The 19,297-nt window shown below is 52.8% G+C and overlaps 2 protein-coding genes across 2 annotated transcripts in view; both read left to right on the forward strand.

The window, feature by feature from the left end:
* The first annotated feature begins 5,392 nt into the window (after positions 1–5,392).
* Positions 5,393–15,615, forward strand: EDEM2 (ER degradation enhancing alpha-mannosidase like protein 2). Its single transcript, XM_054173659.1, has 11 exons — positions 5,393–5,513; positions 5,628–5,738; positions 5,856–5,895; positions 6,825–6,930; positions 7,756–7,881; positions 8,698–8,909; positions 10,029–10,170; positions 10,671–10,795; positions 12,467–12,611; positions 13,888–14,009; positions 14,972–15,615. Exons 1-11 carry the CDS (start codon positions 5,407–5,409, stop codon positions 15,461–15,463), a joined length of 1,728 nt encoding a protein of 575 aa, XP_054029634.1. The 5' UTR covers positions 5,393–5,406; the 3' UTR covers positions 15,464–15,615.
* A 3,128-nt stretch (positions 15,616–18,743) lies between these two features.
* Positions 18,744–19,297, forward strand: part of TRPC4AP (transient receptor potential cation channel subfamily C member 4 associated protein) — a 47,192-nt gene continuing 46,638 nt past the window's right edge. Inside the window, exon 1 of the mRNA XM_054173448.1 lies at positions 18,744–18,923. Coding sequence (XP_054029423.1) covers positions 18,786–18,923 — 138 coding nt within the window. The 5' untranslated portion in view covers positions 18,744–18,785. The remainder of the gene's footprint in view (positions 18,924–19,297) is intronic.

Below are 19,297 nucleotides of genomic sequence, written 5' to 3' on the forward strand. Positions count from 1 at the left end.
ATCCCATAATGCCCTGCTCCCTGTAAAACCACCTGCAGGGTTCTGCTCTTCCTCTTTCTTCCCTCACCGCTCCTGTGGAGATGGTCCCTATCTGCTGATGGAGGGGAGTCAGCTTCGAGGCCTCGTGGGGCCTGGCTAGAGCCAAGGCTGGGAGGAAAAGGGGGAAGGGCAATCCCAGCTCAGGCCAGCTGAGATTAGCCTAAGGGGGGGGGAAGAAAGAGCCCTGGGGATTTGGGTGTACCCTCAGGTGGGGAGAGGGAAGTGTTGGGATGTCTTTGGGTATGCTTTGGGATCTCTTTTGTCACTGTGTTGTGGTTCTCTGTAAAAGATTCACTGCTTTTCCATTTAAACTTCCCAGCACTTTGCCAATCCGTTTGTCTGAGTCTCCTTTTGCTCTGCCTGTGGTGGGAGGGAAGGGAGGATCAGCCCTTCAACCCTGGCACACCTGCAGTGTGGTTTGCTCTAGGCAGCTAGGGAATTGGTCAGCTAAGGAATCCTGCACACTGCATGCATCTGGCAGCTGCCCTCAGCTGCTGCAACTTCAGGTGGCACATCCTAAGCCAAAAGTCAAGCAAGAAATTGCATTGCTCCTGCCCCACCTGCAGTGCCAGGATGAAGCTCCTCAGCACAGGCAGCCCAAAGGATGCCGTGGGAGATGCCAAGCAAACACCAAGAGCAGGACCTCCAGCCAGGGGCTGCTGGAGCTATCCTGCAGCTCGCTGGACCTGCAGACCAGCAGCCCAAGGACCACCGGAGAGACACCATCAGGGGAGCAGGGCAGCTCCCCAGGGCTTGAGCCTGCCAGCCAGTCCAGCAGCCCTGGGCCCTTGTGGGTGCAAATTGGCTCCTGTCTGCAGCGTCAGGAGGAAGCTGCTCCCTCCTGCCCACCCAGAAGATACCACAGGAGGACATCCCCAAGCATTGCCCCTGAGCCCCCTGCACCACCTCCACAATAAAGGTTTTTGGGTTTTTTTATCTCTACATTGGGAGTTCCTACACTCATTTGTCAGCTCTGTGGAAGCTGTGGGACAGCCAGCGAGCTAAATCAAAGAAGAATGGGGATCAAAGCCCCAGAGAAATGCTTTTGGGTGGCTGTACAGACTTGAACAAGCCTCTGCTCTTCTGACAAACTACAGGTGGCTTGATGCAGCTGTGTGCACCCAGTGCCTTCCCAATAGGCCTCAGTGTGCCATGGAGGTTGAGCTGCTGGAGCAGAGAGCAGAGATGAGCAGCATTAGGTTTCTGCAGAGGGACTCCAGCACACACATTCATTGCTGTTCATTCCCTTGCAGAAGGATGTGTGACAGCCCCAATGGAGAGGTGATTAGGCCTTTGGATTCCACGCTCGTGGTTTCCAGCCTGTGCAGATCCCCCTGAGCAGCCTTTCTACCCTCAAACAAATCAATTCTCCTTCCCACTGCCTCAAAGCTGCCCCTCACTCCCTTGCAGCTTCCTCCCCCATGAAGGGAAGGCTCACACTGGCCTCTGAAAGGCAGTTCATTGCCATGCATGAAGGCCATTTCCATTGTGACTCCTCAGCTTGTGCTCCTGCTGCATTTTGTGGTGGAGGCAGCACATTACCAGAGCACTCTGGAGCTCAGGACAGAAGTGTGGCCACCTGCCATATTTAGGTGCCCTCCTGAGGTGCTGTGCTATGAGCCAGACCCCAAGTGCGTGTGAGAGGATGGGATGCCTGAGCCTAGGCCAGGCTCAGGGCTCCCTCCTGTCCCCTGTAGTGGGCAGCCCAGAGGCAGAGCCAGTGCTGTGGCTGCAGCCTTGCTGGCACGCTGCAGAGGAAGGGGAGCCTTCCCCGAGCTGCTGGCAGCGCTCCCCATGCCAGGGCCAGGAGCAGAGAGTTGCCTTGGCCGGGGCTGGAGCCCTGGAGCGGCGCTGCCTGAACAGCAGCGTTTGGCCCCCGCTGCCCACCCTCCAGAGCCATCCCAGGACATCTGGCATTTGACTCTGCCCTTGCTACCCTGCTTACATGGGTGCTGAGGGCTCGGCACTTGGATGTGTTCAATCTCATGCCCTTGGACTCTGCCCATCTGTCCAGCCTGTCCAGGTCCCTCTGCAGAGCTCTCCTACCCTCCAGCAGATCAACTCCTGCCCCTAGCTTGGTGTCGTCCGCAAATTTGCTGATGATGGACTCAATGCCCTCATCCAGATCATCAATAAAGATGTTAAAGAGCATGGGGCCCAGCACTGATCCCTGGGGCACACCACTGGGGCCTGGCTGCCAGCTGGATGTGGCACCACTCACCACCACTCTCTGGGCTCAGCCTCCAGCCAGTTCCTAACCCAATGCAGTGTGCTCCCATCCAAGCCATGGGCTGACAGCTTGGCCAGGAGTTTGCTGTGGGGGACGGTGTCAAAGGCCTTGCTGAGGTCCAGGTAGACTACATCCACAGCCTGCCCCACATCCACCAGGCAGTCACCTGATCATAGAAGGAGATCAGGTTGGTCAGGCAGGACCTGCCCTTCCTAAATCCATGCTGGCTGGGCCTGGTCCCTTGGCCATCCTGTAAGTGCTGTGTGATTGCACTCAAGATTCTATGGTGTTTGCTGTCCACAGCCCCAGCAGGTCAAGACACAGAAAGCTCCTGTGATGGACAGCTCAGCTCTGTTAGACTTAGCTACATTTTTTCTCCCATGAAAATATTTTGCACAGGTTTGGTGGGGTGCAGTGGCTAATGACCACACTTCAATTAGTGCAATTAGTGTCCAAGAAGTTGCCTCCATGAAGTGCCTCCTCCATGGCCATGCTGGTAAGGGATTCCACCTTCCACGGTCTCCATGTGATGCCCGTGGAGAGCAGCTGCTCTGCCTCTGTCTTGACCTGGTTTGTCTTTCAACTCACCCCCCCTAGCTGTTTCCAAAACCACTTCAGTCAACTGTCAGAATTCAGTAACTGACTTTGATAGAGAGATTTCTGTTCCACTCCATGGCAAATGACAGTGCTGCAGACCACTCTTAAATTTAAGTCTAGCAAATGAACTTTCCTCAAATGCTCTTCAGTAATGACCTGTGACAGCTTCTGGTGAAATCAGCTCCAGCAGTTGGATTCTCCCAGGAACACAGTGAGATCTACTCCAGCAGCCAGGAATAAGCAAGCAGACAGCTTTATGGTAGATGGCCCCAGAAACCTACATTACAGCTGCAGCAAGGGAGCAGCATGTGGAAGTGACTCGGCGGCTTGCCGTTGCCGCTGCGGAGCGGAGCTGTGGGCAGCCGAGTCGCTACCCGGCTGTGCACTGACATCTAGTGGGACAGCCCTGGGAGAGGATCGCAAAGCCCCAGCGTGGTGGAGGTTAGAAGGGACCTCTGGAGATTTAGTCCAATCCCCCTGCTTGTCCACGGTTGGAGGCCAGGCAGATCCTCTCTTGCCTCCCACCGGGGCAGAAAAATGAGACTCACCCAAATGGATTACAGAAGTGATGGAAAGTTTAGATGGAAAAGCAGTGAGTGTTTTACAGAGACACAAGCAACCCCCTCCTGGCTACAACCTCCCTTCAGGGAGTTGCAGACAGCAAGAAGGTCTCCCCTGAGCCTCCTCTTCTGCAGGCTAAGCAACCCCAGCTCCCTCAGCCTCTCCTCACAGGGCTGTGCTCCAGGCCTCTCACCAGCCTCGTTGCCCATAGGATCTGCTCCATGACAGAGGTCAGACTGCCTGGCTTATAGTTGCCTGGGTCCTCTTTCTTCCCTTTCTGAAGATGGGGGGAAGGGTGGAGGGGTGATGTTTCATCTTTTCCAGCCCCCTACATAGGACACTTTTAAGACTCAGCTTGACTGGGTGCAGGGCCTGGATGATCCTTGTCAGGAAAGAATTCTTCCTATTTATGTCTCTGTTCACAACAGAGACAGGGGAGTCTTGTCAAACTTTATTTGAATAAAGGGAGAGTCCACAGGACAATTCCTTGTGGGATTTCTCCCCTTTTATTCTACATTCCTGGATGCAAATTTCCTTCTCCCTTTCCCCATGGGCTCAGGTCCTCAGAATTTACAGTCTTTCCCCAAATGCCTACTGCATGTCCCCCTTCACATGTAACCCCTCCTGCATCACACATCCCATGGTCATTTAAATTAGGTTCTTCTCTTCTCTGGGTGGAGAAGCTAATATTCAGTAGTCTACTAAGCCTGCACTCTGTCCTAAACGTTCAGCAGTTCAGGCTGTGTTCCATGTCTGCTATCTTCAGACAGACCCCTAGTGGTTTACAGCAAGATTCAAGGTAAGGCACTTAGCAGAGGGCCTTTGTAATTTACATAGACATAGATCAGGTGAACTGTCTGCTTCCTCTTGTGCTATTCCAGCTCCCCCTTAGACAATTCTTCCTTTGTAAAGGCACTGGGCCCATGACAACCTCATGAGGTTCAACAAGACCAAATGCAAGGTCCTGCATCTGGGTCGGGGCAATCCCAAGCACCAATATAGGCTGGGCAGGGACTGGCTTGAGAGCAGCCCTAAAGAAAGGACTTGGTGGATGAGAAGCTCAAGAGGAGCCAGCAGGGAGCACTTGCAGCCCAGAGAGCCAAGCAGAGCCTGGGCTGCAGCAAGAGAAGTGTGGCCAGCAGGGCCAGGGAGGGGATTCTGCCCCTCTGCTCCACTCTGCTGAGACCACAGCTGCAGCTCTGGGGCCAGTTCTGGAGCCTCTGTGCCAGGAAGGCTCTGGAGGTGCTGGAAGGTGTCCAGAGAAGGGCCACGAGGAGGAGCAGAGGGCTGGAGCTGCTCTGCTCTGGAGACAGACTGAGGGAGCTGGGGTTGTGCAGTCTCTGAGGAGACCTAATTGTGGCCTTCCAGGTTCTGAAAGGGGCTGCAAGAAAGCTGGGGAGGAACTTTTGAGGGTGTCAGGGAGTGATAGGACTGGGGGGGATGGAGCAAAACTAGAAATGGGGAGATGCAGCTTGGATGTTAGGAAGAAGTTTTTCCCCATGAGGGTGGTGAGAGCCTGGCACAGGCTGCCCAGGGAGGTGGTGGAAGCCTCATGCCTGGAGGTTTTGAAGGCCCGGCTGGAGGTGGCTGTGAGCAACCTGCTCTCGGCAAGAGGGGTTGGAACTGGCTGATCCTTGAGGTCCCTTCCAACCCTGACAATTCTGTGACCCTGACGGACCGGTTGAGCCTAACCCGCCACACGCCCGCACAGGTCCGACCCAGTAGACCTAGTGGTCTAGTAGTCATGAGGTGCTGGGTGACAGGTTGGACTTGATGACCTGTGAGGTATTTTCTAACCTCACTGATTCTACGATTGTAGTCTATGACCACCGCGGCTGCCTCCCGCAGTGCCCCGGAAGCACAGCCGCGGCTCAGGCGCTTCCGCCGGCGGCCGCACCGCTCGCGTTGGCTGGCGGCCGGGGGCGGGCCGGGGCCGGGGCCGGTGCTGGTGTCGGTGTCGGTGTCGGTGCGGCGGGGCCATGCTGCGCTCGCTGGGCTCCTTGCTGTGCCTGTGGGCGCTGCGGCTCCCCGTGCCCCCAGCGGGCACCGGCGCGGCCGCCCGCGGGCCGGACGTGGCTTCGTACCGGTGAGCGCGGGGCCGGGCGGCGCGGCCGGGGGGCCGGAGCCGGGCCGGGGGGCCGGAGCCGGGCCGGGGGGCCGGAGCCGGGCCGGGGCTGAGCGGGCTGTGCTTGTGCCGCAGGGAGCGGGTGCGAGCCATGTTCTACCACGCCTACGAGCACTACCTGGAGAGCGCCTTCCCCTACGATGAGCTGCGGCCGCTGACGTGCGACGGGCAGGACACCTGGGGCAGGTAGGGGCCGGCCCCGGGATGGGGGCATCGCCCGCCGCGGGGCTGGGCCCGGGGCGTCCCGCCGCTGGGAGCCCCGTCCGCTCCGCCCGGCCTCACCGCGCTTCTCCCCTTGCACAGCTTCTCCCTCACGCTGATCGACGCCCTGGACACCCTGCTGGTGAGTAGGGGCTGCCCCTGCGCCAGCCGCGGCCTTCAGCCTGCCCGAGGCTGCTGTCCGCCTCCTCCACCCCTGGGGTTTGCATCGTAGTGCCGGAAAGCTGGCTGTTAGCTGACCAAAGAGGTCCGGCATTTCGCTTCGCTTCAGCCCTGGCACGCAGGTGGCCAAAGCTCCCTGCCCCTGGCACCTTCTGACTGTGGAATAAAGACCTAAAGTGCACGAAGGTCACGGGGTCATAAAATGGGTTGGGTTGGAGAGGACCTTAAAGATCTTCTAGTTACAGCCTCTTCCACTACACCAGGTTGCTCAAGGCCTCATCCAACCTAGCCTTGAACACCTCCAGGGAGGGGGCATCCACAGCCTCTCTGGGCAGCCTGTTGAAGCATCTCATCACCCTCACTGGGAAGCATTTATTCCTAATCTCCAGTCTAGATCTCCCCTCTTCCAGCTCAAAGCCATTGCCCCTAATGCTGTCACTATAAGGCCCTGTAAAAAGTCCCTCCCCAGCTCTCCTGTAGTACCCCTTCAGGTACTGCAAGGCTGCTCTGAGGCCTCTCTGGAGCCTTCTCCAGGCTGAACAGCCCCAACTCTGGCAGCCTGCCCCATAGGGGAGGTGCTGCAGCCCTCTGATCATCTTTGTGGCCTCCTCTGGACCTGCTGAAGCGTGTCCACATCCATCTGTGTTGGGAGCCCCAGAGCTGGACGTAGCACTCCAGACAAGGTCTCCCAAGAGCAGAGCAGAGGGGCGGAATCACCTCCTTTGACCTGCGGGTTACACTGCTTTTAGTGCAGCCCGGGACATATCCATCAGGTGCTATTTGTAATCAGTAATGTCACAAAACAGTAAAACTGGAATGAGCCTTTAGCATTGAATTGCAGCTTGGTTTTCCTGTCCAGCCTTGCCCTGTGTTGTCCCGCTCCTCCTGCAGATCTTGGGCAACGTTTCTGAGTTTCAGCGAGTCGTCAACGTGCTGCAGGAAGGGGTGGACTTTGACATTGATGTCAATGCCTCTGTCTTCGAAACCAACATTCGAGGTGAGGTGGGTTTCCCCCTGCTGTTCATGCTGGACTTCCTCCTGCACAGTTCTCTGAACGGTACCCAGAGGTAAAATGAGGTCAGAGTGGGTTTGTGATGCGGGACGTGGAAACGCAAAGGTCCCACACCGGTGTCACTTCCTCTTTGGCTCTGCACGTCCCTGTTGTGCTTCCTGCCTCAACACAAAGCAGCAGGCGTGGCAGGTTTGATATTCTGGTGCCAGGTTTTGAGTTTTGGGTTACACATCAGATGAGAAGGCTCTGGGGAGACCTTGCAGCAGCATTTCAGTATCTGAAAGGGACCTACAGGCAGGCTGGGGAGGGACTGTTTAGAAGGGCCTGTGGTGATAGGACAAGGGGCAGTGGTTTGAAACTGGAGCAGGGGAGATTTAGGTTGGACATAAGGAGGAAGTCCTGCACAATGAGAGTGATGCAGGGGGTTGTTCTTTTCTCCCAAGGAACAGTATCACCAAGGTTGGAAGAGACATCAAAGATCATCGAGTCCAACCTGTAACGAGTGACAAGATGAGAGGAAGCAGCCTCAAGTTGCACCAAGGGAGGTTTAGGTCAGACATGAGGAACAATTTCTTCCCCTTGAGGGTTGCCAAGCCCTGGAACAGGCTGCCTGGAGCAGTGGTAGAGTCCCCATCTCTGGAGGGGTTTCAAAGCTGTGTAGATGTGGTGCTGAGGAACATGGTTTAGTAGTGGGCTTGGTAGTGTTGGGTTGAACTAGGTGATATCAACAGTCTTTTCCAGCCTAAGCAATTTGATGATTCCATACAACTGGTATCAGATTTCATTGGCTTCTTGCTGTGCACTTTCCAGTGGTGGGTGGCCTCCTCTCTGCACACTTGCTATCAAAGAAGGCTGGTGTGGAAGTAGAAGCAGGTTGGCCATGCTCTGGACCTCTCCTGAGGATGGCAGAGGAAGCAGCTCGCAAACTCCTGCCAGGTGAGAAGCTGTCTGGTCTGTGTCCCTCAGGGGTGACTGAGCTGTTTGGTGTGTCACAGGACAGCCCTCTGTTCCCTGAGCTCAAAGCTTGCAGGCAATAGCACATGACACCAGCTGCACATCTGCATGCTGGTTGTTGTCTGTACTTAACACATGGGTTGGTTTGTTGCTAATTGAGGGGAAATGTGTTTAGTATAAATAATAAATAAAGCTGTCAAACAGCAGCTTGTAAAGACAAGAAGCTGCAGCCTTCTCTGCCCCTTTGTGGGCTCCTGCTGGGATTGTGCCCTGCTACTCAGTGACCTTAGAGGTCTCTTCCAACTGAAACTGTTCTATGATCTGTGTCTTCTCCTGTGCTGTGCACTCTGGGCTACCACTGGCTCATCACAAGCTCAGTGCTTGCAGTTTGCTGACCAGTGTGTGCAGTGCCATTTTGACTGTCCTGCTTGTGCTGGAGCAAAACTGGGGATGCAGTTTGCTGCTGTGGGTGAGGTAGGAGAGATAGAATCATAGAATCAGTCAGGATTAGAAGGGACCACAAGGATCATCTAGTTCCAGCCCCCATGCCATGGGCAGGGACACCTCACACTAGATCAGGCTGGCCAGAGCCTGCAGTACTTCCCCAGGGCCCTCTGCTGCTTGCAGTACCCTCTCTGCCAGTCCCAACATCACACTCTGCTTCTCTTTTTTGTTCTTTGCAGTTGCTCCAGTCCTGCTTCTAGGCTGTGTGCACTGGAATGTGAGGCACACATTCACTTGACAGTCTGACAAACCTAACAGTGACCCCTCACACGAACCCCAAATCCTGTTTTGCAGCTTTTCAGACCCCAACTGGCATGCCATACGGAACAGTGAACTTGCTGCATGGAGTAAACCCTGGGGAGACACCAGTTACCTGTACTGCTGGAATTGGGACATTTATAGTGGAGTTTGCCACTTTAAGCCACCTCACTGGTGACCCAGTGTTCGAAGATGTTGCCAGGAAAGCTTTGAAGGCTCTGTGGAAAAACCGCTCAGACATTGGGCTGGTGAGTGAGGAATGGATCTGGAATTTGCTGGCCTGCTTCCTCTCTGGTTGTGTGGATCAAGCTCTCTCTAAATGGAGAGAGACAGAGGCAGAGGAGTAACCACAGTGCAGGTAACAGGGCTGAAGCCATGTGTTGGACATTGTTCCTGAACACCTGCAAGCATCAGTGGTGCAGCCCAATGGGATGCCATTGTTCTGTTCCACAGCAGATGTGACTGGGAGACAAATGCCTTCTACTGGCTACTGCTGAGTTTCTGACAGCAGCTGTGACAGACTAAATAAAAGGTCTGTCTGATGCCTGGGGGACAACAGCCTGTGGCAGAGAATAAGAGCACAGCAAGGGCACCACAATATTACCAGCCTCTGTAGCACTGCTCTTTGAGGAATACCCACAAGTGGAGGTGTGGTCTCTGTGTTCACTGTCTCCTGGTGAATCTTTCTCCAGTTAATTTCTGTAGCTGCTTTTGGAACCTAGGTGAAGTGGAACAGATCTGTTCATATGCTGCATGAAGAACTGTTTCCTCCTGTTTGGTTTGGAATCTGTTTATTTTTGGTTTAGAGCCCTAATCCTTGTTCAAGAAAGGAACTGAATAGCTGGGGATTGCCATCTTTGCTCAGCAAGTCACAGTTGTGTATTTTACTCTCCATCAGCTGGGTCTTCCTGTGCTGAAGAGTCCCATGGTTGGAGGATCTACTTAAATACTAGCAAGGCAGCTCTCATGCTGTTGACATCCTGTGGCCTGTAGCTCTGTATCTGTTCATCCTCTGCTCTTTGGTAGGATGTGGATTAGGACCAGACACATCATGTTGAGATGGGGCATATTTTACAGTAGTATAATGCTGGCTTATTTTAGCCAGGACAGCATTGATATTGGAAGCCTAAAATTCCAGTTCTATTTTTAGGGAGTTTGTACTTCTGTGATGCTGCCAAATGTGTCTTGTAGTGGAGAAAATGCAACTTGGTGTGGATCTGGTGAAGCTGTGAAAGGGGTGGTCTGAAAAAAAAAGCCCAAGAGTTCCTTGTGAGGTTGTCTTGTGGAGATTTCCCCCATTATAATTTAGAAGAGCAGCTTTATTTCCACATTAATTTCCTCATTCCTTCTCCTCTTACTGTTTCCAGGTTGGTAACCACATCGATGTGCTAACTGCCAAGTGGGTGGCCCAAGATGCTGGCATTGGAGCAGGAGTGGACTCCTACTTTGAGTACCTTGTTAAAGGAGCCATTCTCCTGCAGGATGAGGAGCTGATGTCCATGTTTCTAGGTGAGCAGTGTGGTTTCTGTGTAGAGGGTGCCAGGAATGCCTTCTCAGCTGCATCTGTAGATACTGCACGTGGGACTGGGGAAGAAGATGCAGAATCTAAGAGGGTACATGGAGTTACAGAAGCACACAGAATTGTCAGGGTTGGAAGGGATCTCAAGGATCATCCAGTTCAAACCTCCCTGCCGTGGGCAGGGGCACTTTCCACTAGATCAGGTTGCCCAGAGCCACATCCAGGGCCTTAAAAACTTGCAGGGATGGGGCTTCCACTACCTCCCTGGGCAACCTGTTCCAGTGCCTCACCACCTTCATGGTGCAGACTGTTCCTGAAGTGTTTGTTGTGATACTTCTGAACAATCTGTGGTTACAAAGAGTTACCAAAGCAAACACCTCAAGAAGGTGCTCATTTGGTGTGGCTCAAGTGAAACAGCAGCTTCTCTCATCCTTGACAGGATTTTGTTGTTGTTGTTGGATTACCTACCCACATCTGTGTTTCTTTATAGAGTATAACAAAGCTATCAAAAATTACACCAAGTTTGATGACTGGTACCTCTGGGTTCAGATGTACAAAGGAACAGTGTCCATGCCTGTTTTTCAGTCCCTGGAGGCCTACTGGCCAGGCCTGCAGGTAAGAGCTGTCATACCAGCAGCATGTGGGCATTTTGTTCATCTCTCTTGGGTTGGTTTTTAATCACAGAATCACCAAGGTTGGAAGAGACCTCAAAGATCATCAAGTCCAACCTGTCACCACAGACCTCATGACTAAACCATGGCACCAAGTGCCACATCCAATCCCCTCTTGAACACCTCCAGGGATGGGGACTCCACTACCTCCCTGGGCAGCACATTCCAATGGCTAATAACTCTCTCTGTGAAGAACTTTCTCCTCACCTCCAGCCTAAACATCCCCTGGCACAGCTTGAGACTGTGTCCTCTTGTTCTGGTGCTGGTTGCCTGGGAGAAGAGACCAAGCCCCTCCTGGCTACAACCTCCCTTCAGGTAGTTGTAGAGAGCAATAAGGTTAATGTTAGAGTTACAAATACTACTCTCATTGTGCTGGTTTCAAACTTTGGGTTGATCTCTGCTGACATCTGCAGTAATCTGAGCTTGTAGAAGAGCAGGGGTTGACTCTGTAAAGCAAGTCTGTCATTAAACACAATGGGAGGGCAGCTTTGTAGATGTGGTGCTGAAGGGATATGGTATAGTGGTGCCCTGGCAGTGCTGGGTTAATGGTTGGATTGGATCATAAAGGTACTCAGCACTGGTTAGGCCACACCTTGAGTCCTGTGTCCAGTTCTGGGCCCCTCAGTTTAGGAAAGATGTTGAGATGCTGGAAGGTGTCCAGAGAAGGGCAACAAAGCTGGGGAGGGGTTTGGAGCACAGCCCTGGGAGGAGAGGCTGAGGGAGCTGGGGTTGCTTGGCCTGCAGAAGAGGAGGTTCAGGGGAGACCTCATTGCTCTCTACAGCTCCCTGAAGGGAAGTTGCAGCCAGGTGGGGGTTGGTCTCTTCTCCCAGGCAGCCAGCACCAGAACAAGAGGACACAGTCTCAAGCTGTGCCAGGGGAGGTTTAGGCTGGAGGTGAGGAGAAAGTTCTTCCCAGAGAGAGTTGTTAGCCATTGGGATGTGCTGCCCAGGGAGGTGGTGGAGTCCCCATCACTGGAGGTGTTTAGGAAGAGCTTGGATGAGGCACTTGGTGCCATGGTTTAGTTGATTAGATGGTGTTGGGTGATAGGTTGGTCTTGATGATCTCAAAGGTCTCTTCCAACCTTGTCTATTCTATTCTATTCTATTCTATTCTATTCTATTCTATTCTATTCTATTCTATTTTTCCAACTAAAATGATTCTGTGATTCTATGGAACTCCACTGACAGTGGTCTCATAATCCAGATGGGAACATAAAGCAGAAGGCAATCCCACCTCTTTTCCCACCACCTCATAAATGCTTTATTTGTGTCCATACTTTCCCACTGAGAGGTTTTCTTTCTCATCAGTACTTATGTTTGATCTGGGACTTCATTATCCCTACTGAAACAGACTGGATGCTGTGATCCACTGAAAGAAACATGACTCAGGAAACCCAGCCCAAAAAAGGGAAAGAGACTTCATATTGCTGAGGTGTGCAGAAAGAGATCCAACAGAAAAGCAGCACCTACCTCCTCACTCCTACCTATTCTAAGTATCACTTGCCCCATTCAGACTAGGAATAACCCATTTCTGTCACTGTAGGAGTGTTACTGCATCAATTCCTGTTTCTTCTTCACCCAGATGTTGCTTTGCTGATTGTTTCCTCTCTGTCAGAGCCTGATTGGGGACGTAGATAATGCCATGAGAACCTTCCTCAACTATTACACTGTCTGGAAGCAGTTTGGTGGGCTGCCAGAGTTCTACAACATTCCCCAGGGCTATACAGTGGACAAGAGGGAAGGATATCCACTCAGGCCTGGTAAGAGAAATGGAATAATATGAGGAATGTGAAGTCCTGCTTCTGCTCTGGTGGCAAAATAAAATCATGGAATGATTTGGGTTGGAAGGGACCTTAAAAATCATCTAGTTCAAACCCACCTGCCATGGGCAGGGACACCATCCACCAGACCAGGTTGCTCAAGGCCTCTGGCTTCAAATACTTCCAGGCTTGGAGCCTCCACAGCTTCTCTGGTCCACCTGTTCCAATGCCTCACCCCCCTCATGGGGAAGAATTACTGCCTAATGTCCAATCTAAATCAAGGGTCTTCTAGTTCAAAGCCATTGCCTCTCATCCTGTCGCTCCATGCCTTTATAAAAAGTCCCTCTCCATCTCTCCTGTCACCCCCTTCAAATACTGGAAGGCTGATTTAAGGTCTCCTTGGAGCCCTCTCTTCTCCAGGCTGAACACCTCCAGATGTTGCAACCCCTGGCCTCCAAAAGCTCCTCCTCTGTTTTGCTTTGCCTGTGCAAAGTCACAGGTTTTGCTTTCTGCCATGCACAGAGGCAGAGCTGCCTTTCAGGGAAGCAGACCACAGTGTCACTGTTCCAGGGCTCAACCAAACCTTCAGTGAAGAAATTGTTCCACATGTTGAAGCTCAGCCTCCCCTGGGGCAGCTTGAGGCCATTTCCTCTTGCCCTATCACAGATTCCTTGGCAGAAGAACCCCCACCTGGCTGTAACCTCCTTTCAGGGAATTGCAGAGCCAGAAGGTCTCCCCTCAGCCTCCTTTTTCCCAGGCTGAACAACTCCAGTTCCCTCAGCTGCCCTTCACTAGACCTGTTCTCCAGACCCTTCACCAGCTTCACTCCCCTTGGGCAACTTCCACAGTGGTTGTTTTGTGGTGGTTTAGATCCCGCCGTGTTTCAGAGTCTTGCAGTGTTGTTTAAAACTCTGGTTTGGGGGGGGGAGAATTTCTTGTCTGTAATCCTTTCTAAAAACATCTTTTCTTCCTTTGACAGCTGAGATTGAATCCTTTTCTCTCTTGCTCCTCTCCCACCCCCTGAATGTGGGAGGGGAGCATTATTCACTGGTTATTGAGCCGACGCTGTCTGCTCAGAGTGGATTTCTTTGTAGTGCATCCTTTGGAACATGAAATATTTATCCTTGAGCCAGAGGCAAGACAGTGCAAGCCAGGCTCTTTACCTGTCCAGCCAAAAGCAGTATTTTTAAATCAGTTGAAGCAATGTCTCCTCTTCTCTGTGTGCATGGTTGGGTAATCTTTCTGCTTGCAAATGTTTGGGGTCTGTTATTGGCAGAGCTGATCGAGAGCGCGATGTATCTGTACCGAGCTACTAGGGACCCCACCCTCTTGGAACTGGGGAGAGATGCAGTGGAGTCAATAGAGAAAATCAGCAAGGTGGACTGTGGATTTGCAACTGTAAGTGCCAAATCAACTGCTAAACCAGCTAAATAGCTGGGGGGGGGGGATGGGGAAAGCAGCTTTTAGAAAGCATTCTCAGGAATGGTATTTTGCCCTCGAGCCAAGTGATCACTTGGGTTGAGTTCTGTTTCAAACCAACCTTTTGTATTTCCCTGTGAAGATGATTTGGTCATGTTTCTGTATCACAGTATCACAGTATAACTAAGGTTGGAAGAGACCCCAAGGATCATCAAGTCCAACCTGTCACCACAGACCTTATGACTAAACCATGGCACCAAGTGCCACATCTAGTCCCCTCTTGAACACCTCCAGGGATGGTGACTCCACCACCTCCCTGCTCCCCTGGTGCAGCTTGAGACTGTGTCCCTTGTTCTGGTGCTGGTTGCCTGGCAGAAGAGACCAAGCCTCTCCTGGCTACAACCTCCCTTCAGGTAGTTGTAGACAGTAAGGTCTCCCCTGAGCCTTCTCTTCCCCAGGCTAAGCAACCCCAGCTCCCTCAGCCTCTGCTCCCAGGGCTGTGCTCCAGACCCCTCCCCAGCCTTGTTGCCCTTCTCTGGACATGCTCAGGTGTCTCAATGTCTTTCTTAAACTGAGGGGCCCAGAACTGGACACAGGACTCAAGGTGTGGCCTAACCAGTGTTGAGAAGCAGGTAGAAGGCTTAGCATTTTTCTTAGCAGGGGAAATGATAGGGGAAGCTTGCTCACCCTTCTCCTTTCTCAGTGCATTTCTCCTGATAGTGTTTCCTGTTGCTTATCACCAGACTATGCCAAGTCAACCTCTGGAACCTCGCTGATGTATTTGCATGCAGCTGTTTAAACCCAGGGTGAATTGGTGCCATACTCTGCTGTTTAACTAACTGAACTGCCAGCTGCTTCTATTATTTTTTCCCCCCCTCTTAATTCCATACCTTAGTGGCTATTCAGTCCAGCTGTAGCCCACTGCATTTCTTCTCCTGCAGATCAAAGACTTGAGAGATCACAGGCTGGATAATCGCATGGAGTCCTTCTTCCTGGCTGAGACAGTCAAATACCTGTACCTGCTGTTTGACCCAGACAACTTCATCCACAACGACGGCTCGGTCTTCGACGTGGTCATTACACCGTATGGGGAGTGTGTCTTGAGTGCTGGAGGATATGTCTTCAACACTGAAGCCCACCCTATAGACCCTGCTGCCCTGCACTGCTGCAGGAAGCGGAAGGAGGAGCAGTGGGAGGTGGAGGACTTGATGAGGGAGTTTTACTCCCTGAAGAAGACCAAGAAATTCACTTTAAAAAGAGCTTCCAAGCCTGGGGAAAGGGAAAGTGCAAAAAGCCCTGAGGATGCCTCATCAGAGAAAGGTGGAGAGAAGAGAAACACCAAGAAGAGTTCACACTCCCTCCTGAGTTGCCCCAGTCAGTCTTTTTACTCTAAACTTGCAGTACTGGGACAGGTCTTCCTAGATAACACCTGATTGGAGTTTCATCAGCAGTTTTAGTTGCTGAACTTGATTCAGACTCTGGAAATGTTTTTCTGGTTTCATAATGGAAAGTGTTGTACCTCACAATGTGAACTGTGTTGCAAAGGGAAACAGCTTCCCATTAAATTCTGCTCTTTCAGGAGATGTGGTTCAGAAATCAGCTCTCAATGCTGTCAGGTAGCTTATCTTAAACCCAGGGGTTGCCTGAAAAGCAAGCAGGTGTTCAGGAGAAGAAAACTCTACAGGTTAGAGGTACCTTCCTTATTTCATTGCAAGCAGTTGCAGCTATTGCAGGCTTACACAGCGTCCACAGCTTACTTGGTTCCATAAAAATGAGCCTGAGCAGTTCCCTGGCATGAGGGGAGAAGCAGGTGAAGCTGTAGCTTCACTTCTGAGCCTGCCAGTCTCCTCTGCAGTGTGCTTCCACCATTTATCTTTGGGCTCTGTGAATGTGCAGATCCCCTGAGAGGTGATGTCCAGTCAAGACAACCTGTTCATTTTGAGGTGGAGGCTCAGGTTTGTAGGCCTAGCATGTCTGTGGAGCATGAAGTATGGCATGGGGGGAGGAGAGCAGTGGCCACACAGGAAAGCGTTCCTTGGTGTGTAGAAGCTACGTGGGTCAGTATCTGAAACCACTTTAGTAAGTGTCCAGCTAAGGGCATCTGCAAACTGAGGTGGAGTGGGACCTAGCAGAGGTTTCATTGCCCCTGCAGTGGAGCTGGCTTGCTTCTTGCAGAGTCTAACATGCTTTTCCCCATTTCCTTCCTCTTTTAAACTTCCCTTTGGGCCTGACTTGCATAACTCCACATCAGCCACCTCAGACAGTGATGATAGCAAGCTGTCTGTGTAGCATGTTGAAGGATGGGACAGAAGGAGACTTGGTTCAGACTGAACAACAACCCTTCCTTGGTGCAGGATACTGCAGCAGGTAGTGAGAGAGCTCCTTGAGACTGATGGAAACCAAACTGCACTTCTGTCTTCTTCTTCACAGCTGAAAGCGTGAAACTTCTTGGTGTTCAGCTGACATGCAAATCCAAACCTTTCAATGTGTCATGAGTGTGTTTGACAGGTGCATGCACTGATCAGAAATAGAAATCAGTGTTACAAAGAGGTTTTCTTTCTAAAGGCAGCAGAAAAGTGATGGATTTTCTTCAGGCCTGCTGCAAGCTGAGAAGTCAGGAGCAAGCACAAACAAGCTGCAGGGATTTCAGTGAGTTAGGGATGCAGGATGAGTAATGCATGTGGCCATTACTTCAATACAGCTGGGGCCAGGCCCAGTCTTTGCTGGTCTGGGCTTTGAGAAGCTATTGGGTTTGTCTCAGTTTGTACTAATGCTGTAAAGGCACAGACAATCTGCACTCCTGCCCCTCAGGGTGGAAATCCTGTTGCAGCTGGGAGTAATCCACAGTAAGAGACCCTCGTTGCTTTGGGCAGACACATCTTGGAAGAACTGGTAACCAGTACAGGCCCTTTTACTTCTTGCCCTCCTTTCCTTTCCACAGGTGGGACAGTTGCTGTTGCAGAAATGCTGCCTTGATGTTTCAGGGATGGTACTGAGGGGAGCATTGAGGCACTGTTAGACAAAATGATGGAGCTTTTGATAGTGGCTCCTTGTTGGCACCAGAAAGTTACCTTTTTCTTCTCCAGTTGTCCGTATCTCAGGTGCTGTTCCTTACCTAATCTGGGGAAGAACAAAATGCAGCCTTCTCTGATAGCTGCACTCAGTGCTCAGTCTTGATTCTCTCTTAGCATTGCCTCACCCATGAAGTTAAGGAAGGTGAAAGACTTGTAGCATAGGCTGCAGGTCACCAACACAGTACATCTCTGCTAACCATTTATTTGGTGCCCTCACCTAAGAGGCTCCAGTAGCAGAACCACTGGGCAGTAGCCTTAGGAGGTAAGATCATTTCCTCAGCATAGCTGGACTGAAAGAACTCCCCTGTCCACAGCTGCTGTTCTGTAATTAGATGGATCTTCATTAGGGCTACAGAACACAAGACAGCCTTAATTGTTGTTTGTTCCAGTATTTGAGGGCAGCTACCATCTTAGTAAGAGTTTCCTATAAGACAAAGGCCTGTGATGTGCTTTCCTCATAAGCTTTAGTAAGCCTCTAACTGGAAAACCCTTGTGACTTGACCTAGCTGCTGGAGGGCAGAGTGTGGAGGACAGAGAAGGAGCCTCAGCCTTGTTGATGTGTACAAGTTGTGCTGTTTCAGAAGTAACATGATGAAAGAGATGTTTGAGAACCTCTCTCTAACTGGTGGTGGGATGAGATGGTTGGTGGTCCCACTAGAGATCAGATTCCATTCCCTCTATGTACAGTGTAAGTGGTTCTGCTTTCAGTTGATGGATTCAACATTACCATAACAATTCAGCTGGGGGGGGGAAATCTAACACTTGAGGTCTCCTGCTGCCTTTCCTCCTCCCAATGAAGGACATCTGTGGGAAGCGATGGCAGGTCTATTTTGGCATGTTCCAGCTGGAGGGAGAGCTCCAAGAAGCAATATGGTGAGCACTTGGTCATGTTAGCAAAGCGCAGAGGAGCTTTGTCAGGGATCCAGAACAGGATGTGTGAAACACAGATGGATGGTGGCAGGCTTGGAGGGCTTCCAAAGGAGGCAGGTCAGCCCTGAAATGGCCCCACCTACACTGCTTACTCCTGGCACCTGTCAAAAGCTGGAGGGAAACTGAATTTTGGTCGACTGGTGAAAAACAGCACAACCCCCAAACTCAGCATTCACTGCTGATGCTATAGTTGTGTTTATTTGTTTATTCCCTCCACTCTCAGCAGCCTGCAAGGCCAGGTTTTCTGAGGTGGTCAGGTTTCTGAAGCGGGAGAGGCTGTGGATTGATGGGAGGGTGGGACAAGCATCTTGCAAATTGCTGTCTTAATGGAGTGGAAAAAAGAGAGAGGGAAATGAGTCTGAAGTGTTCGCCACAGCTGGTGGCAGTAAATTAATGGTAAAAAGGTAATATTAAAGCACGCGTAGGTGCTTTGGTGGAAATAAGCCGGGCTGTGGAGGTGAAGCAGCTCCTGCCAGGGCCTTGAGTGCTCAGGGGCAGGCAGCCCGGGCCCGGGGCTGCTCCTCAGCCCTTCCTGTCCCGCCTGAGGACAGCGGGGGGCGCCCTTCTCCTTCCCGGCATGCCCCGCGCCCCGGCCCCGCGCTGCGCATGGTCGCCCGCCCTTCCCCGGACTGCATTTCCCGGCGTGCCCCGCGGCCGGCGTTGCGCCCTGGGCCCGGGCGGGGGCGCCGTACAAAGCGGCGGGGGGAGGGGGGCGCTTCCTGTTTGTCTGCGGCCGAGCGGAGCAGCGGCCATGGCGGCGGCGGCGGCGGCTGCGGGAGGCCCTGGGCCCGGCGGCTGCCGGCGTGGAGCCCGTGCGGCGGCCACCAACATCCTGGCGCAGCTTCGGCACGGGCAGCTCAGCGGCTGCGGCCTGACGCGTGGAGCGCAGGTAGGGGGTGACGGGGATGGGGGCCAGTGGCGTGGGGGAGGCCCCAGTCCCGGCCTGGATGTCGGCGGGGTCGGGAAGAGCTCTGACCTGGGGGTTCTGGCCGTGGGACGTGGCCTGCTCTAGCTCCTGTCCCGGGCACATCCGGCACTATGCCCGCCGCTGGCCTCGGGCAGGGCCTGCAACCCCACCTCGTAGCCCGACCCTCGAGGCCCAGCTCCGTCGGCGGCTGGGAGCGGGTGTTTGCCGGCCTGCGCGCCCCCTCGGTGAGGCTCGGCCCCAGCCCGGGGCTGTCACGCCTCTCCCGGAGCCCCGAAGTCGGTGGGAGTCCGGCTGGCCTAGCAGGGCCTGCCGCCAAGGTTTGCGTCTGCTCAAAG

This window comes from Dryobates pubescens, chromosome 26 (assembly GCF_014839835.1).
Source record: "Dryobates pubescens isolate bDryPub1 chromosome 26, bDryPub1.pri, whole genome shotgun sequence".
NCBI lineage: Eukaryota > Metazoa > Chordata > Aves > Piciformes > Picidae > Dryobates > Dryobates pubescens.

Coding starts and splice junctions, on each gene's coding strand:
- EDEM2 (XM_054173659.1), top strand. CDS start 5,407: ATGCTGCGCTCGCTGGGCTCCTTGCTGTGCCTGTGGGCGCTGCGGCTC. Junction 6,931..7,755: donor CTTCGAAACCAACATTCGAG/GTGAGGTGGGTT, acceptor TGCACTTTCCAG/TGGTGGGTGGCCTCCTCTCT. Junction 10,796..12,466: donor CCTACTGGCCAGGCCTGCAG/GTAAGAGCTGTC, acceptor CCTCTCTGTCAG/AGCCTGATTGGGGACGTAGA.